Source organism: Plodia interpunctella, chromosome 9 (assembly GCF_027563975.2).
Source record: "Plodia interpunctella isolate USDA-ARS_2022_Savannah chromosome 9, ilPloInte3.2, whole genome shotgun sequence".
In the NCBI taxonomy this organism is placed as follows: domain Eukaryota; kingdom Metazoa; phylum Arthropoda; class Insecta; order Lepidoptera; family Pyralidae; genus Plodia; species Plodia interpunctella.
Genome location: NC_071302.1, coordinates 10,300,786 through 10,322,977, shown reverse-complemented (window position 1 = coordinate 10,322,977; position 22,192 = coordinate 10,300,786). Strand labels below are relative to the sequence as shown.

Genomic DNA, 22,192 nt, shown 5'->3' with positions numbered 1-22,192 from the left:
CCAATTCAATGTGCACAGTAAACTTAAATATACAGTTGGTGTCGCTGCTGTTAATAATTAAATACATTTTTATATTTAACTAAAAACATTAATTTATCTACTTCAATGTTCAAAGGTATTTTGGTAAATATCACCTCTATGAAGCTATGGTTAGATGAAATTATAATATTAATAAAGTGTCATCAATGACGCCTAGAATTTTAATGGTGTCAAGAGGTGATTTTTTGTTTACATTTTTCAAAAATTGCTGGGTATTTTGTTCAACATCATGCATATAAATTCAAAAGTCAACGAAAGAGAATAAAAAAAAAATGTGTTTAATGTAAACTTTGGTTTCGATCGTGGTATGTAAGAATGCCACATTCTGACGATGATACAGGTAAGGCTGTATTTTTCCATATTTTTTTTATCAAATTTTTTGGTACCAGGAGTTGGTTCAAAAGTAATTGGGAAATGGAAATAATTCTAGTCGATACATGTGCTTTCAATCGTTAAAAACTCACCTATTCATCATACAGTCATGGCCCGCCTTCCATACATCTATCAAGATGGTCTGTGCCCTAGAAGAGGGGAAATTAATTTGGTCACAATGATGAGTACTTTGGTAGGATTTGCATAGGAACTGCTTTGCAGTGACTGGCATCGTTTAGATGCAGCGTTGATGTAACAATATACTCGCTTAAGGGTAATGTGCCAGAAACCCTAGCTCTGGACATTGGAGGACGAAGAACTATGCTAATTTTTGGTCATTTGGCTTTACTGGGCGAAAGAAACTTACCTGATGAACAAAGATCTCTGTGGTCTAATGGCAACCATGTCAGTATTGGTAAACTAACATGATTGCCTATAGACCAGAGAGACCGGAGTCCTGACACCGAAGGCTCCGGGTTCGATGCCCGATCAAAATAAAAAATCATCAATATTTTCACATCGACCTGGGTCTTAGATCTGAACATACGAGTACGTTATATCTAAGTAGTGTTATGTTATTAACCCATAATATAAATCTCGAACATGTGTCTAATATATGTGCGCGATTATTTGTGTCAAACCATTTGAAGATTCTAATATGTATAAATGTAAAATTGGTCATCATACGTTCCTGGAGAAGCGGCACGTCAACTCTCACTAGCGTTCAGCGTTGCACTGTTCTCTTTCAGAACCATCTTTATAAGATTTTGTAACAATACAATGTAGGGTATACATTTTCAGTTGAATCCATGCCTACTGCTTACAGCAGAGATCGAATGTCGAAAATCAGTTCGAATTTGAAATTTCGAGAGGTTGCACGTAAGTCTAATTATATGTGGCTTTAAATCATAACTAACGTTAATTTCTATTTCTGCATTGATGATTTTTATGATATCCGATCGATTTTGATCATGGCGACAAAAGTAATGTACGTGATCACTTATTTTTTATGGTTTCTGCATTACTTAACTAACTCACGAACGATAGGTTGATACACAGATATTTTTTGTAAAATATACCTTCCTTCTGAAAATGAGAAATGGAGCTACCAATCAGTAGGATTTTTAGCATACATGGAATGACACACAGGGCAGTAAGTACATATTTTCAAAGAGGATATATGCGTCAATGAACTAATAAGGATACCGTGCGTAGTGCAGTAGAAAAGCGAACTATGACGAAAGGTATTTTTAAGGTGTTATATTTTCAATTGCTTGATACGGGTTCCTTTCTTTTTCTTCATACCTTTTATAATTTGGAACGTTTCACAAGTATACAATCTACGTGCGCATTCAATACCCGTATTAAGCAATTAATAAAAAGACGCTAAAGTTTCGAATGTATTGTGTTTTTCATACAAAAGCCCTACCACTTTCCAAATGTAATGATAATTGATGGTATTCTATAAAGAAATTTCGTTTTCAGCTTCCGACGAATCATGCGCATACATCATAATCACGTTGATCAAAATAGTCTTCCTTCTATTTATAGTTTACTTTATTTTGGTAAGATTTTGTTTCTTTATTTGCATGCTTTTGGAACTTGCCGTCTCGAAAATATTAATAACTAGACTTTGCCCGCAACTTCCCCTGCGTTTATTTCGTGCGTCCACTCATAACTTATCGTTATTGATATATGGAAATCTAAGCAACATAACGCGATGAAACCTATTCCAGATTTTAAGTTAGACCTTCCGTTATACAACTATAAAAACCGCACCAAATTCCATATAGTAGTTTTTGCGTTATGCGTGAATATACAGACAGATTGCCTATGTCTAACAACAAATTGAACTGACAAAAATTAAGAAAAAAATGTTTTGGCTTCTATTAAGCCCATTACATTGTCTTACTTACAGTTTTATTATATGTATAGATAAATTAACTGGAAAAATACCGTCTACCGGTACCAATAAATACTATATGTGTGTAAGAATTTGCATGAAAGTGTTTGTAAAATTTTGTGATGTTTTTCTTTAGTACCTAGTTCACTTTATAGTTTACCTGCAGTTAATTCAACTAATGTAAGCTTTCAAAGTATATCGATTTTGAAAACCTCGTCAGCACAATCACGGGCTGGGTGGCCTAAAAATTATTACATATCTCGTTTCATGCCACGTTGCTACAAAAGTTGTTGATCTCGGCTGTATTTGCAGTTGTTAAAATCCACTAAACCGCATTAAGGTCGTGTACTGTATCATGTCCTCACGTCTAGTCTTAACCATCAGCAGTGGAATCGTTGATGAGATAATAGTAATAATAATAGAACTTAAAGCACAATGGAGAGCACATACAGTCCATATAGTACCGATAGTTTTATCATCAACAGGGGTAATACCGAAATCACTTTCATAAAGCTTGAAAACATTAAATATTCCGATATATATAGTTTATCTTTTACAGAAAGCCACCATTCTTAATACTTGCCGGATCACCAGAAAATTTCTATCTTCTTCCAGTGTTTCTGCTGGGTTTTCTATTTAGATTATTGCTCCTATCGCTTGGCTAAGGCCCGCGTTAGTTGCTTATATTACCCTCTCTCAAGAGGAGAAAAATATACATATAAATAATAATAATAATTAAAAAAAACGTTTTCTAGTTGATACCAACAGGATCGGCATGGAAATTGAAGAAACTCAGCCACGCTCGTTTTAAAGTGAGGAATAGCCGATATTACACTAAAGAGTTTCTTTGTACCCTATGTGATGCGTGTGATGTGGTCTCCAAGTAAGTATCTAAACTTCTCCGAAATAGACCTGATATTCAAGGGATTATTATTATTATTATATCTCCTTTTGGGATTCACGGCACATAGTCCGGTCCTTTGAGAGGCTTGCGTGATATGGATCCAACACGTAGAGGCCCTTTGGAGAATTTTGATGTTGTGTAGGTCTCCCGCCAAGACCCACTCCCGGATATACCAATGAAATGATATGCCCATGAGCAGGTCTCGGCGGGAGTGTGAACTATTGCAGAATAATGGATAGAAGTACTGGTCTATAGAATGAAATTTGGATGGACTGAGAATGGGCTATTGCAAAGAGTGCGGTCACCTGCCATAATCATGATAACTGACTATTCAGTGGCAGGTAGTGACTCGCCGCTCACTAGATGGGCCCCTCAAATCAGTCGCCTCAATTATTATTATTATTATTAAGGGGACTATTGTGCAACGCCCAGATAGAACAAAATAAATAAATATATAGGAATAAATCCCCGGATGAAAGTTAGCCCGTTCGAGGCTGTTTATATATTTCTATTTCTATGAATAGGATAACATACAGAGCGTAGATTATTTTTTTATATAAAATTACAGATTAGCCCAAGACTTTTTTAGCTTCGCTGAGAAAAGTACAGTTATTATGGCGGATTTTATGTACACTGCTAAATTAAAGGTATTTATCAAGCACCTGTTTAGTTTTACAGTTTTATCTCTCTTTTGAGTAATATTCCGGTTGCTTCCTCAGCTATAGATCATCTCTCAGTTGATGGGTCATGTATGTCCCGCCCTTTTTTCCATCCATAAGGAGTAGTGGGTCCAATAAAAATTTATTAGAATTTAGAAAGGGTAAGTCTGGATAACGGGTAAAAAATATCCTATTATATGATGAGAACCAAAAGCATCTTCTTCTCTAGATGAATGACTTGAATTAATATTCTTAATTCATTATTATTCTTAATTCATTATGAAATGTTATAATACCTACTTAATTCACTTTTTACTAACTTTATTTTTTTTTATTCACAGTTTTATTCATTCTTAGCCCAAGTGGACCATAGAGATCTATGCATGCAAAGTCGATGTTGCGATTTTCATGTAAGTATTTCCACAGATGCTTTGAATCAATTAGAAATGTTTCGCCCAGTTTTTACTCGCGTCAAACTATCTTTGGATAGTGTGGCAAGATAGTGTAACGATAATAATTATCACTCAACTATCAATATTATCATCATATAGAAATAGTAATGATTGAAGATTTTTTAAATCCTTTTCGCTTTTCGCAATCTGTCTCATGACATTCAGTAATCAGTTGGTGAATGTTTGCAAGGCTTGCTCTCTACAACTAGTCACGTATGAAGAAATTTAGACAATTTCTTCATACGTGACTAGTTGTAGAAAATCCAGAAGTACTCTTTTTTTGAGTCTGCGGGAGAGATAAACAACATGTCTAGTATTTAAATTACCATATAAAACGAATATTACCAATGTTTCACAACCTCGGTGGCGCAGTGGTAAGGTTCTTGCCACTGAACCGAGAGGTCCCGGGTTCGATCCCCGGTCGGGTCATAATGGAAAATGATCTTTTTCTGATTGGCCCGGGTCTTGGATGTTTATTTATATATTTATTTATTATAAAATATAGTATCGTTGAGTTAGTATCCCATAAGTCTCGAACTTACTTTGGGGCTAGCTCAATCTGTGTGATTCGTCTCAATATATTTATTTATTTATTTCATATCAAGACGAAGTTTGTCTTGACGTGGAAGGACAAAATTAAAAGTTTTTGGTGTGCATATAGTTGAAAAGTTAGATACCATCCTCACTGTTAATATACATACACCGTTCGCACACTGATCCAGGTCTCATCTGAAAATCAGTGTATCGCCCCTCTGGGTGATATGTGTACTGAGATGGGTTTTTTTGTATTGCTGCAACACAGAACACATGCTCTTATGAATACTGTGTTTTATTTTGTGTTTTTAGTCTGGTTGTGCGTTGTGTTGTTGTTTTACAAATAAATGTTTTATCTATCTATCTAGATGACAGTCTTAATGACAGTCGCGGGCAACAGCTTTTACATAATTGTATAGAATAATCTTATTTTTGTCTTGTTTTAGGATCCGGAAAGATTTGCTCAAAAACCAGAAACCTGTAATAAATGCAAGAAGAAAATTCCACAAAAATAAAAGACCTAACATACGAATCTCGAATGTTCGGACAACAATCTGAAATGTTAAAAGTGTGAAGTTTTTATGCATGTCTCTTGTAAAACAATACATATTTTTATAATCATTTCTTTGTTTTCTATTCTGTGATATAGGTATTTGAAATTCTTTCTTTTTTTACAATATTTTTTTTTGTATCTGGGTATCATCATCTTTACGATGAAGAAATACATTGTGAATATAAATTATCAGCTCTAAGACATGAAAAGAGCAAAATTTCTATTGAAAATAAATATTCCATTAGAATTGTGAAGAATGACATTTTGTTTTATATAAGTTATTCCATTTGTACCCGTAATACCGATATCATGCGACGTATTTAAATCGCAGAAAAATCTGTCAAACACTATAGATTTAAAAATATGTTAACTGAAACAAGAAGTGGCAGCAATAGCTATAAAACAAAGTTTACGACACTTTTTGATGGTGAACACTTATTTTCAAGCGGTCCCACGTAACCAAACGGTTTTATTTTTACAAAAACTATTTGTGATGTGTTTTTGAGTCGTTAGTGTTAGTATTGTGAAAATGAAGAATTTTATGAAGTTAAACATTGTTCTTGGAGCATTTGTGGTGAGATTTTTATTTGCAATGATGACAGAATGGAGAGCTATAAAATTGTTTATGTTGTTTTGAGTGGGTCGTGTAAATTCTTCGAGATTGGGAAATAATTTTAAATCGTACCAATTTATTTCCAGAATTATAAAAAAAAATATAACATTTCTCCGTTGAAATTTAATAGTTTCGTTTCAAATTGCGATCAATATTTTTCACATGAAATAAAATCAGAATACATTTATAAACTACTAATATTAAATATGTTACTACAAATGATCCTACATTTTAGTTAATAAGTACAGTCAAGTGCAAGGATTTAGCCAAAGAAGATGTCGATAAGGTAATAGAAGACGAGATAACGGAGAAACTGAGTGATGACCTCATCCAGAGCATCGAGAAGAAGTTTCAAGTCGACCTAGAAAGGTAAGTGAAAGTACTTACTTTGATGGCTCAGCAACCCAATCTACGCTATACTAGATTTTTCCACACTTTTGCTAGTCTGCGATCTCTTGATAGTAATAAGTATCAACATATTTTGTACAAGTTGCGCTCCGGGGCTTCACTCGCGTGATAATTTCAGGATAAAAAGTACCCTATGTGCTATTCCAGGTTATATTCTATCCGAGTACCAAATTTCATCAATATCCGTCAAATAGATTTAGCGTAAATGAGTAACAAACATATACACACCCACAAACACACATATCCTCCTCACAAACTTTCGCATTTTTAATATCAGTAGGAAGTAGGATTGTAACAACGCTTCAAACCAGGTTGGATGGCTTCAACCAGGATGCTACCTATATTAGCCATGCCATTATTGGTTAATGTAGGTAGAATCATAACTATTTATAGTATCTAAATTTTTTTACCGATCTAATCACCATCTAAATTTAACCCATCTGTGATCTTCTCCGAGTGATCCAGAGGTTTTCAATACTTAGCATGAACTTGTATCTATTATAACATCAAATGTACTTGTATTTTTGAATGTAATAAACTCTAAATAAATAAATAAGACAGTTGTTTCAAAAATAATTACTATATTATTGGCATGTCCAGTTTTTTGTACCTATTTAATTTTAATATCTTTTCCAATAAATATATATTTTTTTTTTCGAATATAAACGTAGAAATTTGCCAAATTTGAGATATTTCCTCTCAGTGGAACTACAAATATACGATTGGCTTCCACAACACAAGCATTTCATTTATATAATATCTTGGCGACATCGGCCGAGTTTGATGCCAGAACAATACCATCGGTTGCTTGTCGACAACTATGTTAGTTCCTTTGTCTGCAAGTAGATGGGATTAGTTGATGCTAAAATCATTTTTCTCGAGTAAGTAACGCGATAAGAGCATAGAAAAGCGTAGAAATGAGCGTATGGATACAAAAGTTTTTAACGTAGTGGTCAAAAATGTCTGTATAATGTAACTGTGTGAAAAATTAAACGAATTACTAATAAATAAATAGCTTGATATTTAACAATTCATTAGCTTGCCACTGTGGAACATTCCAGGTGTGCTACCATAAAACACGTAGCACGTCCTTGCGTGTACACTCTCTTTTACACGATTTTCAGGCAAACGTATCAAGTTAAAATTTCTTAAGAAATAATGAATGTAGATGATTTTTTGGGGTACTCGCTGCTAGTTTCAAATCATCAAATGTGTCAAGAAGTTCATAATGAATGACAAGTGTTGGTCTATTTACAAAGTAACTACGATATACCCGATACAGATATGTTTATGGCCGCGTTAGCGTTTCGAGCCCATTAGAAGGCCATTGCACATTATTTGAACGTGTTTTTTAATATCTTTAATTGCATTATAGATCTGTGGATATCGTTCTGATGAAAATCAAAATGCTGCTGCAGAATGGAACTAATCACATCCAGGACAGATTGCTTGAACTACAAACGCTTTTAGAAACTATTAAAAAAGATACAGATAGTGAGGTACGTCCCGCAGTAAAGTAAAATTCCCTAATTACGATAATGATGATATGTTATTACCTATGTAGTACATATGTATTAATTATAGTTGGTAAACAACATATACCAATCAATCAATCGGTACCTACATGAAACTCCAATGTTTCACATGTTATAAATTAAAAATTTTGACGTTTTTGGTGTAACAGGGCGTAAAAAACTTCAATAATGATTATTAATCACCAAAACATATTTAACTAATTAAAATATGCGTCAATTTTTAAATGTGTACAGTTAATTACTCGTATATCAATATCAATATATATATTCCAAATATTTCAAACTTTTGGCTACTTTTAGATTGACGCTTGCCTCCAAGATAGACAAAATGAGACTTCTGCGTTGGCGGAGAAGGCACTTCATCAGATGGTGGTCTGTGGATATGCCCTGATAGGTCACGACCCAACAGAAGCGGTGAAGAATGTGATACAAATGAAGAATATGATCAAGGAGGGACTGACGCCGGTAAATGAATTACAAATTTATTCATTACAAATAATGTTAACCATTACATAAAATATTAACATCGTTGGCTGTATTGCTGTTAAAAATAAGAAGAAAATAAATACAGTATCAAATATTTTTCATTTGTCAGCAGTTTATATAACATACGGGATAAAAAGAACCACCAATAGTAAAATTCGAAGGTCAAGGTCAGACCTCTAAATATTATATATAAATAGTAACTTTTAGTGTCTGTAGATTGCATCATTCTACATGGAATGGCCAAGGAATACCATTTTCTGATCCATTACAATTATTACTAATCAGTTGAGTTTCCATCCTTTAGGTTCGGTTCAATTCAATTCTTATTTGAATCTTGTGGCATCGTTAATGAAATACTAAGTTATATACTTCCATCGACGACCTCGGTGACACAGTGGTAAAGTGCTTGCCTCTGAATCGAGAGATTATCTATAATTATGTGTATTTGTTATAAAATATAGTATCGTTGAGTTAGTATCCCATAAGTCTCGAACTTTCTTTGGGGCTAGCTCAATCTGTGTGATATATATATATATATCTCGATATTAGTAAATGGATATTTATCAGCGGGTACTCTTGTTCTCCATTTATAGTCTTTCTCAAGAGAAGCATTCTCAAGAACCACTGTTGGGATTAAAATAGCTTTATCGGTTCCATGCCATACTGGATATTTGTTGAATGTTATTGATACCTTTGATGGTATGGTTGAGTTTTGAATGTTTAGATTTAAACATTACTTATATCGTTTGCCGATAGTGACCATCTCAATTTAAGACTATAGACTATAATGATATATTATAATTTATCGGTGCAGATCCCTGAGATAAAGTAGGTCAAGTAGAATATATGATTACAAATATTTTCAGATTTACAAGCAAAAGTCGGAGGTGTACAACCTTCTGAAGGTGTGTGGCCATGAGCACGATACCTTGAAGAAAGTCGTCAAATGCGTTATCTCCAAGGTACAACGGTTACAAATAAATTTAAACGAAAGATCATATAAAAACGTCGACAAACAAAAGAGGCACCCTCTCTAACTACTTGAAGTTAGGCTTAAAGGCAAATAGTTACAATTCGTTTGTAAAGTACACAAGTATATTAACAAGTCTGCCATTAAAGATGATATCATTTTTAAAGTGAAGCAAATTAGAAAAGTCAAGCTTCTATACTGACCAGCACAAGTTTTTCGTCATAATTTTCAAGAAAGAATAACAAATAAAAACGAAACATGTCGTTATCAATCGTTACATAGAAATGGTTCTAAGATTTAAAAAAAGATAAACTTTTTTAAATTTTTGGATTCAATCAAATAAATCTCCGAGACGATTCTTCTAATACAGGATATCGTAAATCTACTCTTAAGTTGGTCTTTACGAAAATATTCCAAAACTCCACAAGATTAGTCATATCCGGCGATCTGATTCAAAATAAATTTCGTCGGAACCACACGTTCTGATATTAAATTTGTATTTTCGAACTAACCAAACACATTCATATTATTACTGACACGCGTCGCGGCACAGATTTAGAATTAGTTGAAATAAAAATAGGAAATGGACCAAATTATGATAGAATCTCATTTGTGTGTCAGACGTTTTGTACAGGATTGATGGTTACTGAAATAATTTTATCTTCAGCAAAGATTATATTTAGTAGATTTTCATTAAATTTTAATTTATTAACAATGTATATTAATAGTTGTATTTTAAATAAGAAATGAACAGTGACTATTATTTATTACTATATCTTGCGGATATTTTATTACAAGTATTTAAATTGCAATGTAACTATATAATATATACCTGTCTCTATGTCCCTATGTCCGTATGTCTTTTTACACAAGTTTAGTTTAGATGACAATGCATTATTATGAGAAGCATGATGCACCGTACCTGGGTGCTGGGTGTACTCTAGATGTAGGAACTTTAAGTTCAAATTTTAAAATTATCACTAAAAAAATCCTTTTAAAGTAAAGTAGAATAGATAAATTAGACGCCATGGAAGAACCAAAAATACGATGTTTAACAAAAATCAGAGGAACAACCTGAAGTCTCATTTCTTTTTCAGTCTCCGGTAATCAAGTCAGCGATGATGGATGTAACCAGCAAGCTGATCGACGGCGTGGTGGATCTGACGAAGCTAATGGCGCACGGGGCCATGCACGAAGCGTGCCTTATTGAAGTAGTGAAGTCTATTGAAGACGAGGCGTTTTTGATTGTTAACAAAGTAAAAGGATGCAGGTTAGTAATGTTTGCTATATATTTTTTTAATATTAACATTTAGTATTTGTAAACTAAACTGACTTATAAATTTGAACCAACAAATTGTCAGATCAGAGACATGATTTTCGTGGTGTGTTTCGTTGGCTTTTCCAATCAACATAAGTTAAGGTCCTTAATGAGATAAGTTAAGAAAATTATTTATATTTGAACACTGTATTACTTTAGTAGTCGTTCTGAAATGCTAGCTATTTGCAATTTGTATCCTTGTGATATATCATTTAATTTGAAATATAAACGTGCCTATATATTTCTTATTTCTGGACAAATTATGTTTCGATAAGGGCATAATTCACATAATTCACGTCATAAATGAGATTGTAGGTAATCACCAAACCGCAGGCCCATCGTGGATTATGGGAACACCTATAAAATCTGTAGTTCTGCAATAAAGGTAGTTCTCAGAATAATGATCGATTTGATTATAATTTCAGCTACGGAAATAGTACTAAAGTCTTAGAAGAAACAAAGAAATATATTAAAAATAACAACGCGACGGTTCTCAACTTTGATGGAGAAGACACTAACGGGAGTGCAGTGAAAGATGTGCTGAGAAGAATGCTAAACCCTGGTGATGTTAAAGATGAAATAGGTTCAGAGAACTTCCTTTCGAAAGAAAGCAAAAAGGATAAAAAGTAAAATATTAAAATATTAATGCCATTTTTATTTGGGTAGATTTTTGTATTCTAATGAACCACAAACATGCTACATTATCACGATTACATAATTTTCATAGTACAGATTCAATATCTTCCTAAATCAGACTTTGAAATTAAATATCGATGTAAATAGTCTACACCCTTAGTCACTATTTATTTTGTTCCGATTAAAACGGAGGCCGCGTTTACGAAATCCTGAGTGTGTTTACGATGGAGATATAACATTTAGTTTTGTTTACATTACTCTCTCTGTTTACTTAAATATAAACCTAGCAATACGCAGTAATGGTTGCAAGGACGTTTGAGAAGCGAAAGCGTCTTATGAGCGAAACCATACTTATGAAACGTGATGGTAAAACCGTTCGTCTTTCGATAAGGCATAATATACAGAAATTGTAGTAATTGGATTATATTCGGCTAGTGATTTTTTTTTATACATTAAAGACAATTTAACACTATTTTTAATTATCTTATCTACTTCAACATTTATATTCACGGCATTGTAATCAAGTTATTCGCTTTTGACATTTGTATACATACGTCTACAAGTTGATTTCAGAGTCTTGGTAGTGAACACGGGAGATGAGGGCGGGGAGTGGAGGGATTCATCATCAGTTTAACCTCTTTCTGACGGCTCCTGATTACATGCTTCTCTTACACGCATTCTTTTTCTGTTTTATAATCCTTTCTATTGCGCCACACATATCATCTTGGGATGTCACTGGTTAAAATTATTATTACAAGTTACTTCAATCATTTTTCTTTACTAGTAGTTATGTCATTATATGAAATAGACTTCGTTCCATATTTATCATAGTAGGTACCATATTTTATTCATCATTAACAAATAATTCTACGGGTGAAAGAATGTGGAAAATCTGTTTCCAAGATACCTCCTGCACAAGTACTTACAAACCCTATATACCTACCTCCTATTGATGAAGATATAGATAGACAACGAGATGAGAAATATGGAGTTTGTAGCCAAAATAATGAATAAAATATTCGGCTGTTTCCTCCCAGACAAACGCATATTTTGGCACAATTACATTTTTATAAAAGACATATAGCCACTTTTTTATATAAAACAACAAATCTGTAGGCAAGTCTACTCCGTAAATATTATTACAATCTCTCGATTTTAGTTTTTCAAAACATATCACCATATATCATAACATTATTTATTTCAACTGTATTTTAAATATTATTAATATTATTTTCTGAGCGACCACGAGATCTAATATTTAACTAGTCTGATCAACCTTGTCATTATACACAAAAATTGCTACCAAAAATGTATTATCTCGAGCTCGTCCGTGCTGCAGAAGACACGTTAAGCTGTTGGTCCCAGCTGTGTTTGGAGTCGTTAAAACTCTCCAATCCGCATTGGATAATATTTGGTTTATCCTGCAAATATGCAATCAATATGCAATCCAGGACCTCACAGACAGTGTTGATTACTAAGCCAAGGAGAATATGACGCGACCTAGTTCAGAAACCACAAATTATGTCAGAAGCATGCATGATGCGGGGTTGATGACCCTCTTAGCTAATTACTCATTTTTTGTCTCTGGCATAATGCCAACTTTTAATGGACGGGATGTGGGAACGGTGTGTTTTCTTGAATTTCTTGTCTAATCTTCAATCTGGAAAATTACTACTATGCTATATAGGTACTACAATTAGTCGTAGTTACACGGCCGATAACACCCATGGATTATATTTGACTGTGTACACCAATTCTCAAGATCATTGGCATTTAATTTAGTTATCGATGTGGTATTTATCTTATAAAACTCAAGCCTATGTAGGCTTGTATATATCAGCGGAAGAATCCATGGAACGGTCAGATGAGAGTTTATTCCCAAACTTTCTATCAAGACACAAGGTACTTATACAAAAGCACGAGAATTACATCGTACAGTCCAAATTGTCTAGATTAAACTGGTAACAACAGAATAACTGTTTTGCGCGAGATTCCATGTCTTCTATCCCGTTATGGTGAATACACAATGAGGTCATAGAATTAGTAATATTACGTACATTGTAGTTCAGAGCAGCCAGCTGTTCAAGAGAAGTCAGCAAGGAAATGGGAACTCATAATATTCCTGAACGCGAGGAAACGTTTACAAAAACAAACCACTGCATCAAATGCACGTGTTTATTTGGAAACGGAAATAAAATTGCTGGAGCTGAATAGATCGTTTTCAGTGTTTTAAATTCTTAATGTAGATTTGATGGAAAGTTTAATCGTTTCTCACAAAAATGAATGCGATTAGTAGAATGACTGGTTGAATATTGAAATTTATGGAAATAGATAACACAAAAATTGTAGATTGTGATAATACAAAAACCCAAGTTTAAATCAAAAGCAATTTACTACTCAAGCGTGATATTACTACGGTTTATTTAGACAAAATAATAATTATTTTTAGTACGGTGAGCAAATTGGTGATCACGTTCGAAGACGGGATAATAAACGTCTTGATGACTTAACCAATTTGGCTCAGCAGTCAGATAGAAATACCTAAACAAAATATATAGCATTATAAGTGTCTGGACGTCTGAACCAATTTCTCGATTACAAAATCGATACATCGTATCGATCGCTTTATAATCGGCCAAGGCTCGTAATGACGTTATTGATTCTAACCCGCCTAAACGTAAAATGAATACCTAGAATTTACTGTAAGTCGATATTTATGTCAAGTTCGATGATTGCGACAAAAATAATTCTGATTCTGTTTTATCTATAACAGTGGTCTGAGAGCAAAATACTGCTTCTCCTCCCGTGCAGATTGTAAAAGTTAATCATAAGAAAGGGATATAACTGGAGATTTTCTTAGGCCAGTCTTGTGACTGATGACTGCGTGATAATAAGTATGTATATTTATACTTTATCAACATGATGCATATTTCATGACATCACCCTCATTTCTGTCATAACCAAGAGCGTTCTAAAACAGAGTAGGTACTCCGCATAAAGCTCGCGATCCGACGTGTTTACGTCTCATCAGTGAATTATGATGATGGATGGATTGATGCCTGTCCGATCTGATGCCTGCATTCATCCGGCCCCATTATCTTAAGCTTGAACGTATTACATAGACGTCGGTTATTTTACTTCTTCCACGACTTTATAATAAAAAATCACTGATCAGCTGGAAGAATTATGTTTCAGTTTTATTTAGTCCCTTACACTCCTTGTTATAAAATATATAAATCGGTTTAGGTATTTGTCTATTTTCGGGTCAGTACGGAGCAATGAATTAAAGTGATTTTTTGGAATATAACCAATTTCTAAAATCTTTAGTATAATCATGAACTTGGGATTATAGTAAAGATTGTAGAAATACGCGGGTTTTTCATTCTACAAGTATTTTCTATTTATTCTGATCTAAACAATATTTGAAGTGTGGCTGCTAGCACAGCTACAAGTGACGAAAGGCAACTTTTTGTTGCCGGTGGAACAACAAGCAACAGCTAAGTCTATATATTTTTTTATCTTCAGAATAAGTAAATAAACACTTGCTTAAAATACATCAACTATTGTGCTCGTGTAATTGAAAGTTGTTTGTATTATCCATCACAATGTGATAATGTCAGAAATAGTATATAACGCAAGCTTTATGGATATGGGAATCCTAAGCGATAATGAACTACCACTCGGGTCTTAGATATAGAATTCTGTATAAATTGCAACCTTTGATAACATGCACTTCATTGGCCAAATCTGCTGTCAAATATCGTTTGATGTTTTAGAAAATTGGAGTTATTGTGTTCTGTAACTGGTGTACCAGATATTTATATCCAATAGTATTTTTATAACTGGTTAGAAAACAGTAAAAAATGCTTTTGAGGCTACAACGGGGACAGACAATACATTTTGCCTACTAAATTTACCTTGTAGATTTTTTAACCAGACGATGGAAAGGTCTTCGCGCTCAAACAAGCAAACAATTGAAATTATCCTAATTACATGAAACATGCACTTGTTTGGCTTTTTCACTAGCTAGAAGTTTTCGATTGGTTTAAAGATACTAAGATTGAAAGTTTGCATGGCATGTGAAACGATCGGCACATTGACATACTAGCTACTTGCATATCTATCACTGCATGGGTTGGTAGTACGCAAATATACAATATATTGGCATGTATATTTCCTACTGTTAGGATTTTATTAATCAAAATCAAAATCAAATCATTTATTCAGAAATTAGGCCTTCACAGGCACTTTTTCACGTCATAATCTAAATTAAATGATGTTTACCAAAGCTACAAAATACTAGCATTTCGGAACGACCACTGCTGAGAAGAAATGCCGAAAGAAACTCATTCAAACAGTGTTGGTCCCTATTATGCCAGAAGGGCTTACCATTTTTTATATATAAATTTATGTATAATTTTTTATCAGTAATATATTATAATCTAAACTCACCAGCGTCAGTAAAGAAAGCAGAATGCCTGCTAGGACTGGACGGCACGGAGGCGGACGCTGAAGTGAGGAAGGCCCTCTTCACTTTGGTCCACTTGGAGGCCCGAGGAGGTCGGTGCTGGGGAGGCCGTGACCCCAGCTCCAGGGAACGTTGCTTGCGCAGCATCGGATGAGGGTCTGATTCTGAGTACAAAGTTAAACTTTGAAATGGAGTCACACATCAATTCTTATCATTTGTGAGAGTATAATGAGCCCAACATAATTATGATATTATTGGGGAACTTGAATAGGCGCTGAAAATAAAAGATTCAAAACACCTGCCCTCTTCTTGAGAGATCTTCATCGATCGATGCAAGTAGGCAGTAATTTATCCTCTATTAGCAGGAGTTCGGTTGTTATTCCGGTTGACCGGACTAGGGCAACTTTTGGGTAGCAGTAGTTCGGTATCTGGCTCTAAGCAAACCTCCCTGCACCCTTCAATATAGACAACTATTTCTCATATAATAATCTCACCAAGTTCCTCAGACGATGGTATAGTAAGCGTCAAGGCTGGTGGCGCGTCACTATCTCCTCCGTCACTTAGAGAGCGTCTCCTGGTGGGTACAACATCTGGAGAGCTCTTCGAGCCTCTCTTTTTGACTGACTCTCGGTGGGGTTGCAGCATGTCGCGCATCTTGCCCCAGCGGCTTTTGTGCAGTTTGTTGGGAGATGGAGATGTGGAACTGTCATCCTGATTCAAATAATTAAAATTTTACTTCTTAAGAGTTGAAAATTTAGCACTCTAGTGATCATTTTCATTAATTTAGTTCCAGAGAGTGGAACTCCTTTGGGTAGGCCAATGTCCACTTGTATGGTTATTGACCGAGCGAGCGAAGCAAGGGAGGTTTAACATTCAACTTGGGGCAAAAATATTTTTTTTGCATGTATGTATGTATGTAAGTAGTAGTAACTAGTTATAAAGTATTATTTTGAAATTACAAAATAACCAGAACATTACTTGAAATCGAGGCAATGAAGCGCTAATCTGCAACTACGATTTTTTGAGTCATCATATTGGTGTACAAATCTTCAACCAACTTATAAAGTAGCATTGTTATTTTAAGCTCGCAACAATGTGGAGAGGTATGAGAATCCAGACCTAATAATAGAAACCACGAGAGCATTATTGGAGTGTTATAATTCGGGCATTTCTGTGATTTTACGAGCGCAATTTCACAACTTCATAGTGAACTGAGAGTATAATTTGAGCTACAACAAATTTAACGGAGGACACCAATGTAGCACATATTTACATTCTAATTTAAAATTTAGTTTACAATCTATAAATTATTCAGCACGTTCGTCAAGTTTAATGATCTATGTTAGGCGATGATGTATTTTAAATCTCAGAATACGAAAGTATGGCTTCAGTAATTAGATGTGTACTTGCTGCTAAATGTCGGTAGGTAGTTGTGAAAGTTATGTCAGAAACGTTCGGGCGATTTTGAACAAAATTTGACACCAGTGTCAGCAATGACACACTTAAAAAGAAAGAGAAAGAAGTTGGAGAGTAAAACCATGGATTTGGTAAGTACTTCGTACAACTGGAGTACCTACTACGAGTAAAACACAATATAAATAAAATTAAAAGGACTTACCTGAGGAGGAGCGTGTAAAAATGTGTTGTCATTCTCATCATATCGTAGTAGAGTTGCTTCTTTTCGGCACATATCTGTAACAAGTTATTATTCTAGAAGGTGTAAATCTTCTTCTCTTATCTTCGTGTGACATCGGTTGGATTCGGGATGTGAAGCTCGGGACATGGTATTAGTAGGTACTACGAAGTACTTACTTAATCCATGGCTCGGGATCAGAGCTAAAAGCACTGCTTTTTGTACCTTATCCTATATCCATACTTCCATATTAATCCGTACTAATGTTAGAGAAAAGATTTATATTTCTTTTTTTTTATATAAATTAACTCAAAAACTACTAGATCGATTTTGATAAACGTTGGCACAGAAATAGACAGGGACTTTAGGAGTAACATAGGCTACTTTTTTATTACAGTTTTACCCGAGCGAAGCCAGGTCGGGTCGCTAGTTGGCATATCAAGTTTAATATAAATGTAATTTAAGTATAAATGAAATAAAATTTTGTAATTTTAATCACAAGCAAATCTTTGTGGAAGCTCTTTTAAATTTTAACAACGTTTATTTGCCTGATGTTAACCTTGGAAATGCTGTTGTTACCTATCAGTTGCTGATATATGTCGCTTAATAGGCACCTTATACCGTAGGCATATTATACCATAATATATACTAAATCTTCATCTTTATTATATCCTTATATCGAAAATAAAAACACATGCTTCTAGATCTAGATCTAATGGACTGTTTCCATTAGGTAAACTATATATCGGTTTTTATAAGACATGCTGTATACTATCTCAAAATTCCGACAGGCAAAGCTACGGGGGACTGCTGGTCATCAATGTAATGTCTTGATTCGATCGCTTAGGTCACATCCCTCTAAAATGTAGCGATGATTTAGAAGTTTTTGCGTCTTTGATCGTAACAGTGTTTACTAACAACGAGCAAGCTTTGATGGTACGTACTGTGTTGATTTGCGATCTGGCTTATTTCCTTTAAATATTCCCCTATAAATAAACGACTGTGTAAACTGACTACTGTGTAAATTGTTATTTTAAAATTTGCCTAGACCTATCAGGGTTGTAAATTAACGTCTTTGAAGAAGTTTAGTTGAAACTTCGTACTGTCTCAATTTCATTACTATATCGTCAAGGTAATTGATTGATCACTGCCTTTGGAGAAAATGCGTCTAGAATTTGTTGAGCTGCATCTTCTCGAGTGCTCTTTAAGGTAAGTTATTGACGATAAACAGGTAAATAAACATAAGTCCAATATTACAGCCTATTTGAAGAAAATAATGTATTTTACCTATTTGAGTTATAATACATTTTAGTAAATAACTTACGTTCCATCCTCAATTCTTCGCACGAAGAGTTAGGGGTCAACGATGCGACGCTGCCTGGTGTTAGGCTGGCTGAGTCCCTTGGCTCAGGGTGCGGCAATGATGATGGAGAGGTTCCAGATGCCGATGGTGACATCCTTGAAGCTGATAACGAGGTACTTGGTGCTGAAGTGGCTGGTATATAAAATTACATGAATATACATATAAATGTCGTTAATAAAAATACGGGTCACTTACTAGTGATTACCAAAGAAAAAGTCGTATTATAGTTTTAGTTAATTTACAAGACTCGGCCCACTTCGTATTGTCGACTATTACATCGACATATAAATGTTGTAAACTTCCGATATATATAATTTTACCGGATCTATCTCGTTTGAGCGTTTTTACCGGTTTCCTCTACTTTTCGATACTTAGTTATCAGAATATTAGCATCTATATCATTCTGAATGACTAAAGCACTTCTTGGGTTTGTCCTTTCTGGCAAGGTCTAGAGGAACGGCACACAATGTATAACAAATTAATATGAAAGATGAAGTGGCTTACTTATAGTTGTAGATAAAGTGGCTGATGTCGAAGCAGATCCTGGTGGTGAAGTGCCAGCTAATGCTACTGCACCGACCATTGTCGCTCCAGCTACCACGGCGCCAGCTGCTCCCGCCATTGCTGACGTAGGCCATTGGGCTTTCTCCCATCTTAAGTATAAAATAAGATAGGTAATTAAATGTTTTGTCCAAACGTCTTGTACATTTTAACTATCAAGCTTTTCTACTAGTTAGCAAGCCAAAAGATCCACAGGTTATGATTGGTGTAAAATTTTGAGATGAGCCGATAATTGGCCTTTAACAATACTGTCTAGATGAATAAACTCGTATTTATCAAAATATGTTTTTATTATAGTACACTGTAAATTAGGAGCCGATAGCTAAATAACAGGATACATAAAGAAAGTATTGATTTTGATATTAATCATTGATGTAACTACTCATGATATTTTATTACTAAATGATGATGATGATTACGAGCTAAAAAATACTTTTATTTCGAACTCAAGGCTGCTCAAGACTCATCGCGTGGGATTAATTTCTGAAAATATATTTCATTTTCTTCAATTCATCCCATATAGAAATAAGGGTTCCTTGTTTGTTACGAAACTCCAAAAAATAAAAGTATTGTTTTATTTGAGACATGAGTGTCTCACTCACGGCCAAATAATACATCATGGCTTGGTTATTCTGATATATGGTATATCAAAAAATCTATTCCTTGTTTAAAATACAAGATATAATGTCTGTTAATGTAACATTAGGCTAATGTAGCTTTAATTTTTCAACTAACAATATCACGGGTAAATCATTTTAAGTTTGACCTTTAATGGCACTTTACTATAAGAGTGTACTCTAGTAGTATTACGAGCGTTCGATTTTATGTTGCAATTTTCGAAAAAAAATTATAACAATAATATTTCCATTTCCTCACATTTTAATAAATATTCTTATAAAATTTGGCTAATGATAAAGATTTTAAATAGTACTAGTTACTCTATCATAGTTATATTTCAAAATAATTTGGATGAAATTAATCATTTTGTTGTGATGCGCCTATTATCTAAGTTTTTCTTAAAATGTATCTTTGCCTACCTTCCATTCTATTATAATTGTATATAAAATACGTAAATATACATTTAATACTTACTAACCTGAAAGCAGCTTTAACTCTAGTCCACTTGGAGACCTTAGATTTTTCCACCTCCTTGGAAAACAGCCCTTCAGACCTCCTCCTCAAAGGAGTTCCGGGAGCCACGTCACTATCCTCCCCCCCAGCTGACCTTGACCTTTGCTTCCTCAGCAGCGTACTCCCGAACCTCGCGTGACCTTTCCACTTTGATCCTGTCCTCTTCATGCTCCTCCCGCTACTCAACATAGACTCATACAACACCTGACCATATTCGCTTTCGAACTCTGTATCTAACGTTTCATTAATCAACTCCAAGTCTCTTCCTTCATTTCTTAATCTTTGGTTTTCTTCATTTACTTTCTTGCGCGCAAGATGCAGACGTTTCAACTGGTTTACATCTCTAAGCCTTTTTAGAAGATTGGCATTATATTCTTTCAAAGTTGTGAACTGATCTAGCCTTTTAAGAAGTGTTTCAAGAAGTTCCAAAGCTTCCAGTGTATCTTTGGTTTTGGATGCAATTTCTTTGCCGCGTTCTGATGGTAAATCATTACGGTCTTTTAGTCTTTGTAATATATTATCACATAGCACCTTAGGGTCATCATCAGGGAACATTCTGTAGTCATAAGGGCCAGCCGTGCATGGGGAAGACCCTTCAGTTTCTGATGGTGTTTGCGGCGATTTCACTGACAGAGTTGCTGGTGGTTCACCTCTTCTTCTTTTGTGTAGTCCTATTGGCGGTAGTTCTGATAGGTCTTTGGGGTCATCGACCTTACCGTCCGTGACGTCATCGCTTTCTCTCTGTGACGTCATCGTGCAGCTGGGAGTGATTTGTGTTCTGGCTATTTATACATGAAAATAAACGCACGTGCAACGCATGTAGCCGAGTCAACGGGACGAATTTTAGCGGAATGCATTATTATATATCTATCACCACAATCATTATAGGTATTTAGTGAAAAATAGTACAAAACTTTGTATAAACAAACCTGAGTTACAATTTGGTGAGCTTCACTATAAAAATCTCATAGAAAATCTTATATAGTATGCATATCTATGCATTACTTTGAATGATATATATAATATACATTCGCACTTGTTTAAACATGCACACTTTCTTAAACACAGTTAAAACTTAGACACTAGTTAAATATTTAAAGCTTGTTTTGGCACTGCACTATTTTACATGATAAATTAAAAAATATATATAAAATATGCGAGTGATTTATTTCGTGTTTTTATCCGCCCAAGCGCACGCGCACAAGTTAGGCGGGCGGGCGCGGGACTGCCGGCCGGCGGAAGCATCCGAATCTTGCCGATGGTGTATTTTTAACTCCACACTTTCTAATACAATGTAAGATAAATTCAACTCTATTTTAAGGCAGTAAGGTGTGTTAGAAGAAAGTTGCTGAATGCTTTCTTAAAGTCAGTGTGAATTGGGAGTGGAGGCCCATTAACCCATTTTTGTGAATACAGGAAAGACTGAAGTTACCATGATGTTTAACATCGCGACATTGCAGAAAAACATAGGTATTAGTCTCGTCATAGAACTTTGAAAAAGTAGGGTAATTTCCTAACTGCAACTAGGAACCAGGCCAAAGTTCCTGCCTAGTAATTACCTAGGCCCAAGTAGGCAACGCCCGTGTGACTCTCCTGAGGCTGTGGTGATCGCTTTCCATTAGATGAGCTGCATATCTGTTTACCTTACTAAAAT

At 34.7% G+C, this 22,192-nt stretch overlaps 3 protein-coding genes across 7 annotated transcripts in view; 2 read left to right on the top strand and 1 right to left on the bottom strand.

Annotated features, from left to right (window-relative positions):
• The window catches only part of LOC128672445 (uncharacterized protein), a 43,141-nt gene extending 21,365 nt beyond the window's left edge, over positions 1-21,776 (bottom strand). The window contains exons 1-7 of one of the 3 annotated variants that reach the window (XM_053749592.1): positions 21,468-21,776; positions 20,504-21,320; positions 19,351-19,499; positions 18,808-18,978; positions 17,469-17,542; positions 16,345-16,561; positions 15,835-16,014 (exon numbers count right to left, since the gene is read on the bottom strand). In XM_053749592.1, coding sequence (XP_053605567.1) covers positions 15,835-16,014; positions 16,345-16,561; positions 17,469-17,542; positions 18,808-18,978; positions 19,351-19,499; positions 20,504-21,291 — 1,579 coding nt within the window. In that variant the 5' untranslated portion in view covers positions 21,292-21,320; positions 21,468-21,776. Of the gene's footprint in view, positions 1-15,834; positions 16,015-16,344; positions 16,562-17,468; positions 17,543-18,807; positions 18,979-19,350; positions 19,500-20,499 lie in introns of all 3 variants that reach the window. The other 2 variants (XM_053749593.1, XM_064436159.1) reach the window with 2 other exon arrangements.
• Positions 192-5,484, top strand: LOC128672451 (uncharacterized). 3 transcript variants are annotated; one of them, XM_053749600.1, is made up of 7 exons: positions 192-379; positions 1,213-1,290; positions 1,897-1,976; positions 3,070-3,197; positions 3,787-3,865; positions 4,219-4,287; positions 5,310-5,484. In XM_053749600.1, the coding sequence occupies exons 1-7, from the start codon at positions 355-357 to the stop codon at positions 5,376-5,378; spliced, it is 528 nt and encodes a 175-aa protein (XP_053605575.1). In that variant the 5' UTR covers positions 192-354; the 3' UTR covers positions 5,379-5,484. The 3 variants fall into 3 exon arrangements, with proteins under 3 accessions (XP_053605575.1, XP_053605576.1, XP_053605577.1); XM_053749601.1 differs by having other exon boundaries at positions 1,161-1,290; XM_053749602.1 differs by lacking the exon at positions 1,213-1,290.
• Positions 5,814-11,392, top strand: LOC128672448 (uncharacterized). Its single transcript, XM_053749596.2, has 7 exons — positions 5,814-5,990; positions 6,265-6,398; positions 7,813-7,936; positions 8,273-8,437; positions 9,325-9,420; positions 10,526-10,698; positions 11,172-11,392. The coding sequence occupies exons 1-7, from the start codon at positions 5,946-5,948 to the stop codon at positions 11,374-11,376; spliced, it is 942 nt and encodes a 313-aa protein (XP_053605571.1). The 5' UTR covers positions 5,814-5,945; the 3' UTR covers positions 11,377-11,392.
• Positions 21,777-22,192: the final 416 nt, after the last annotated feature.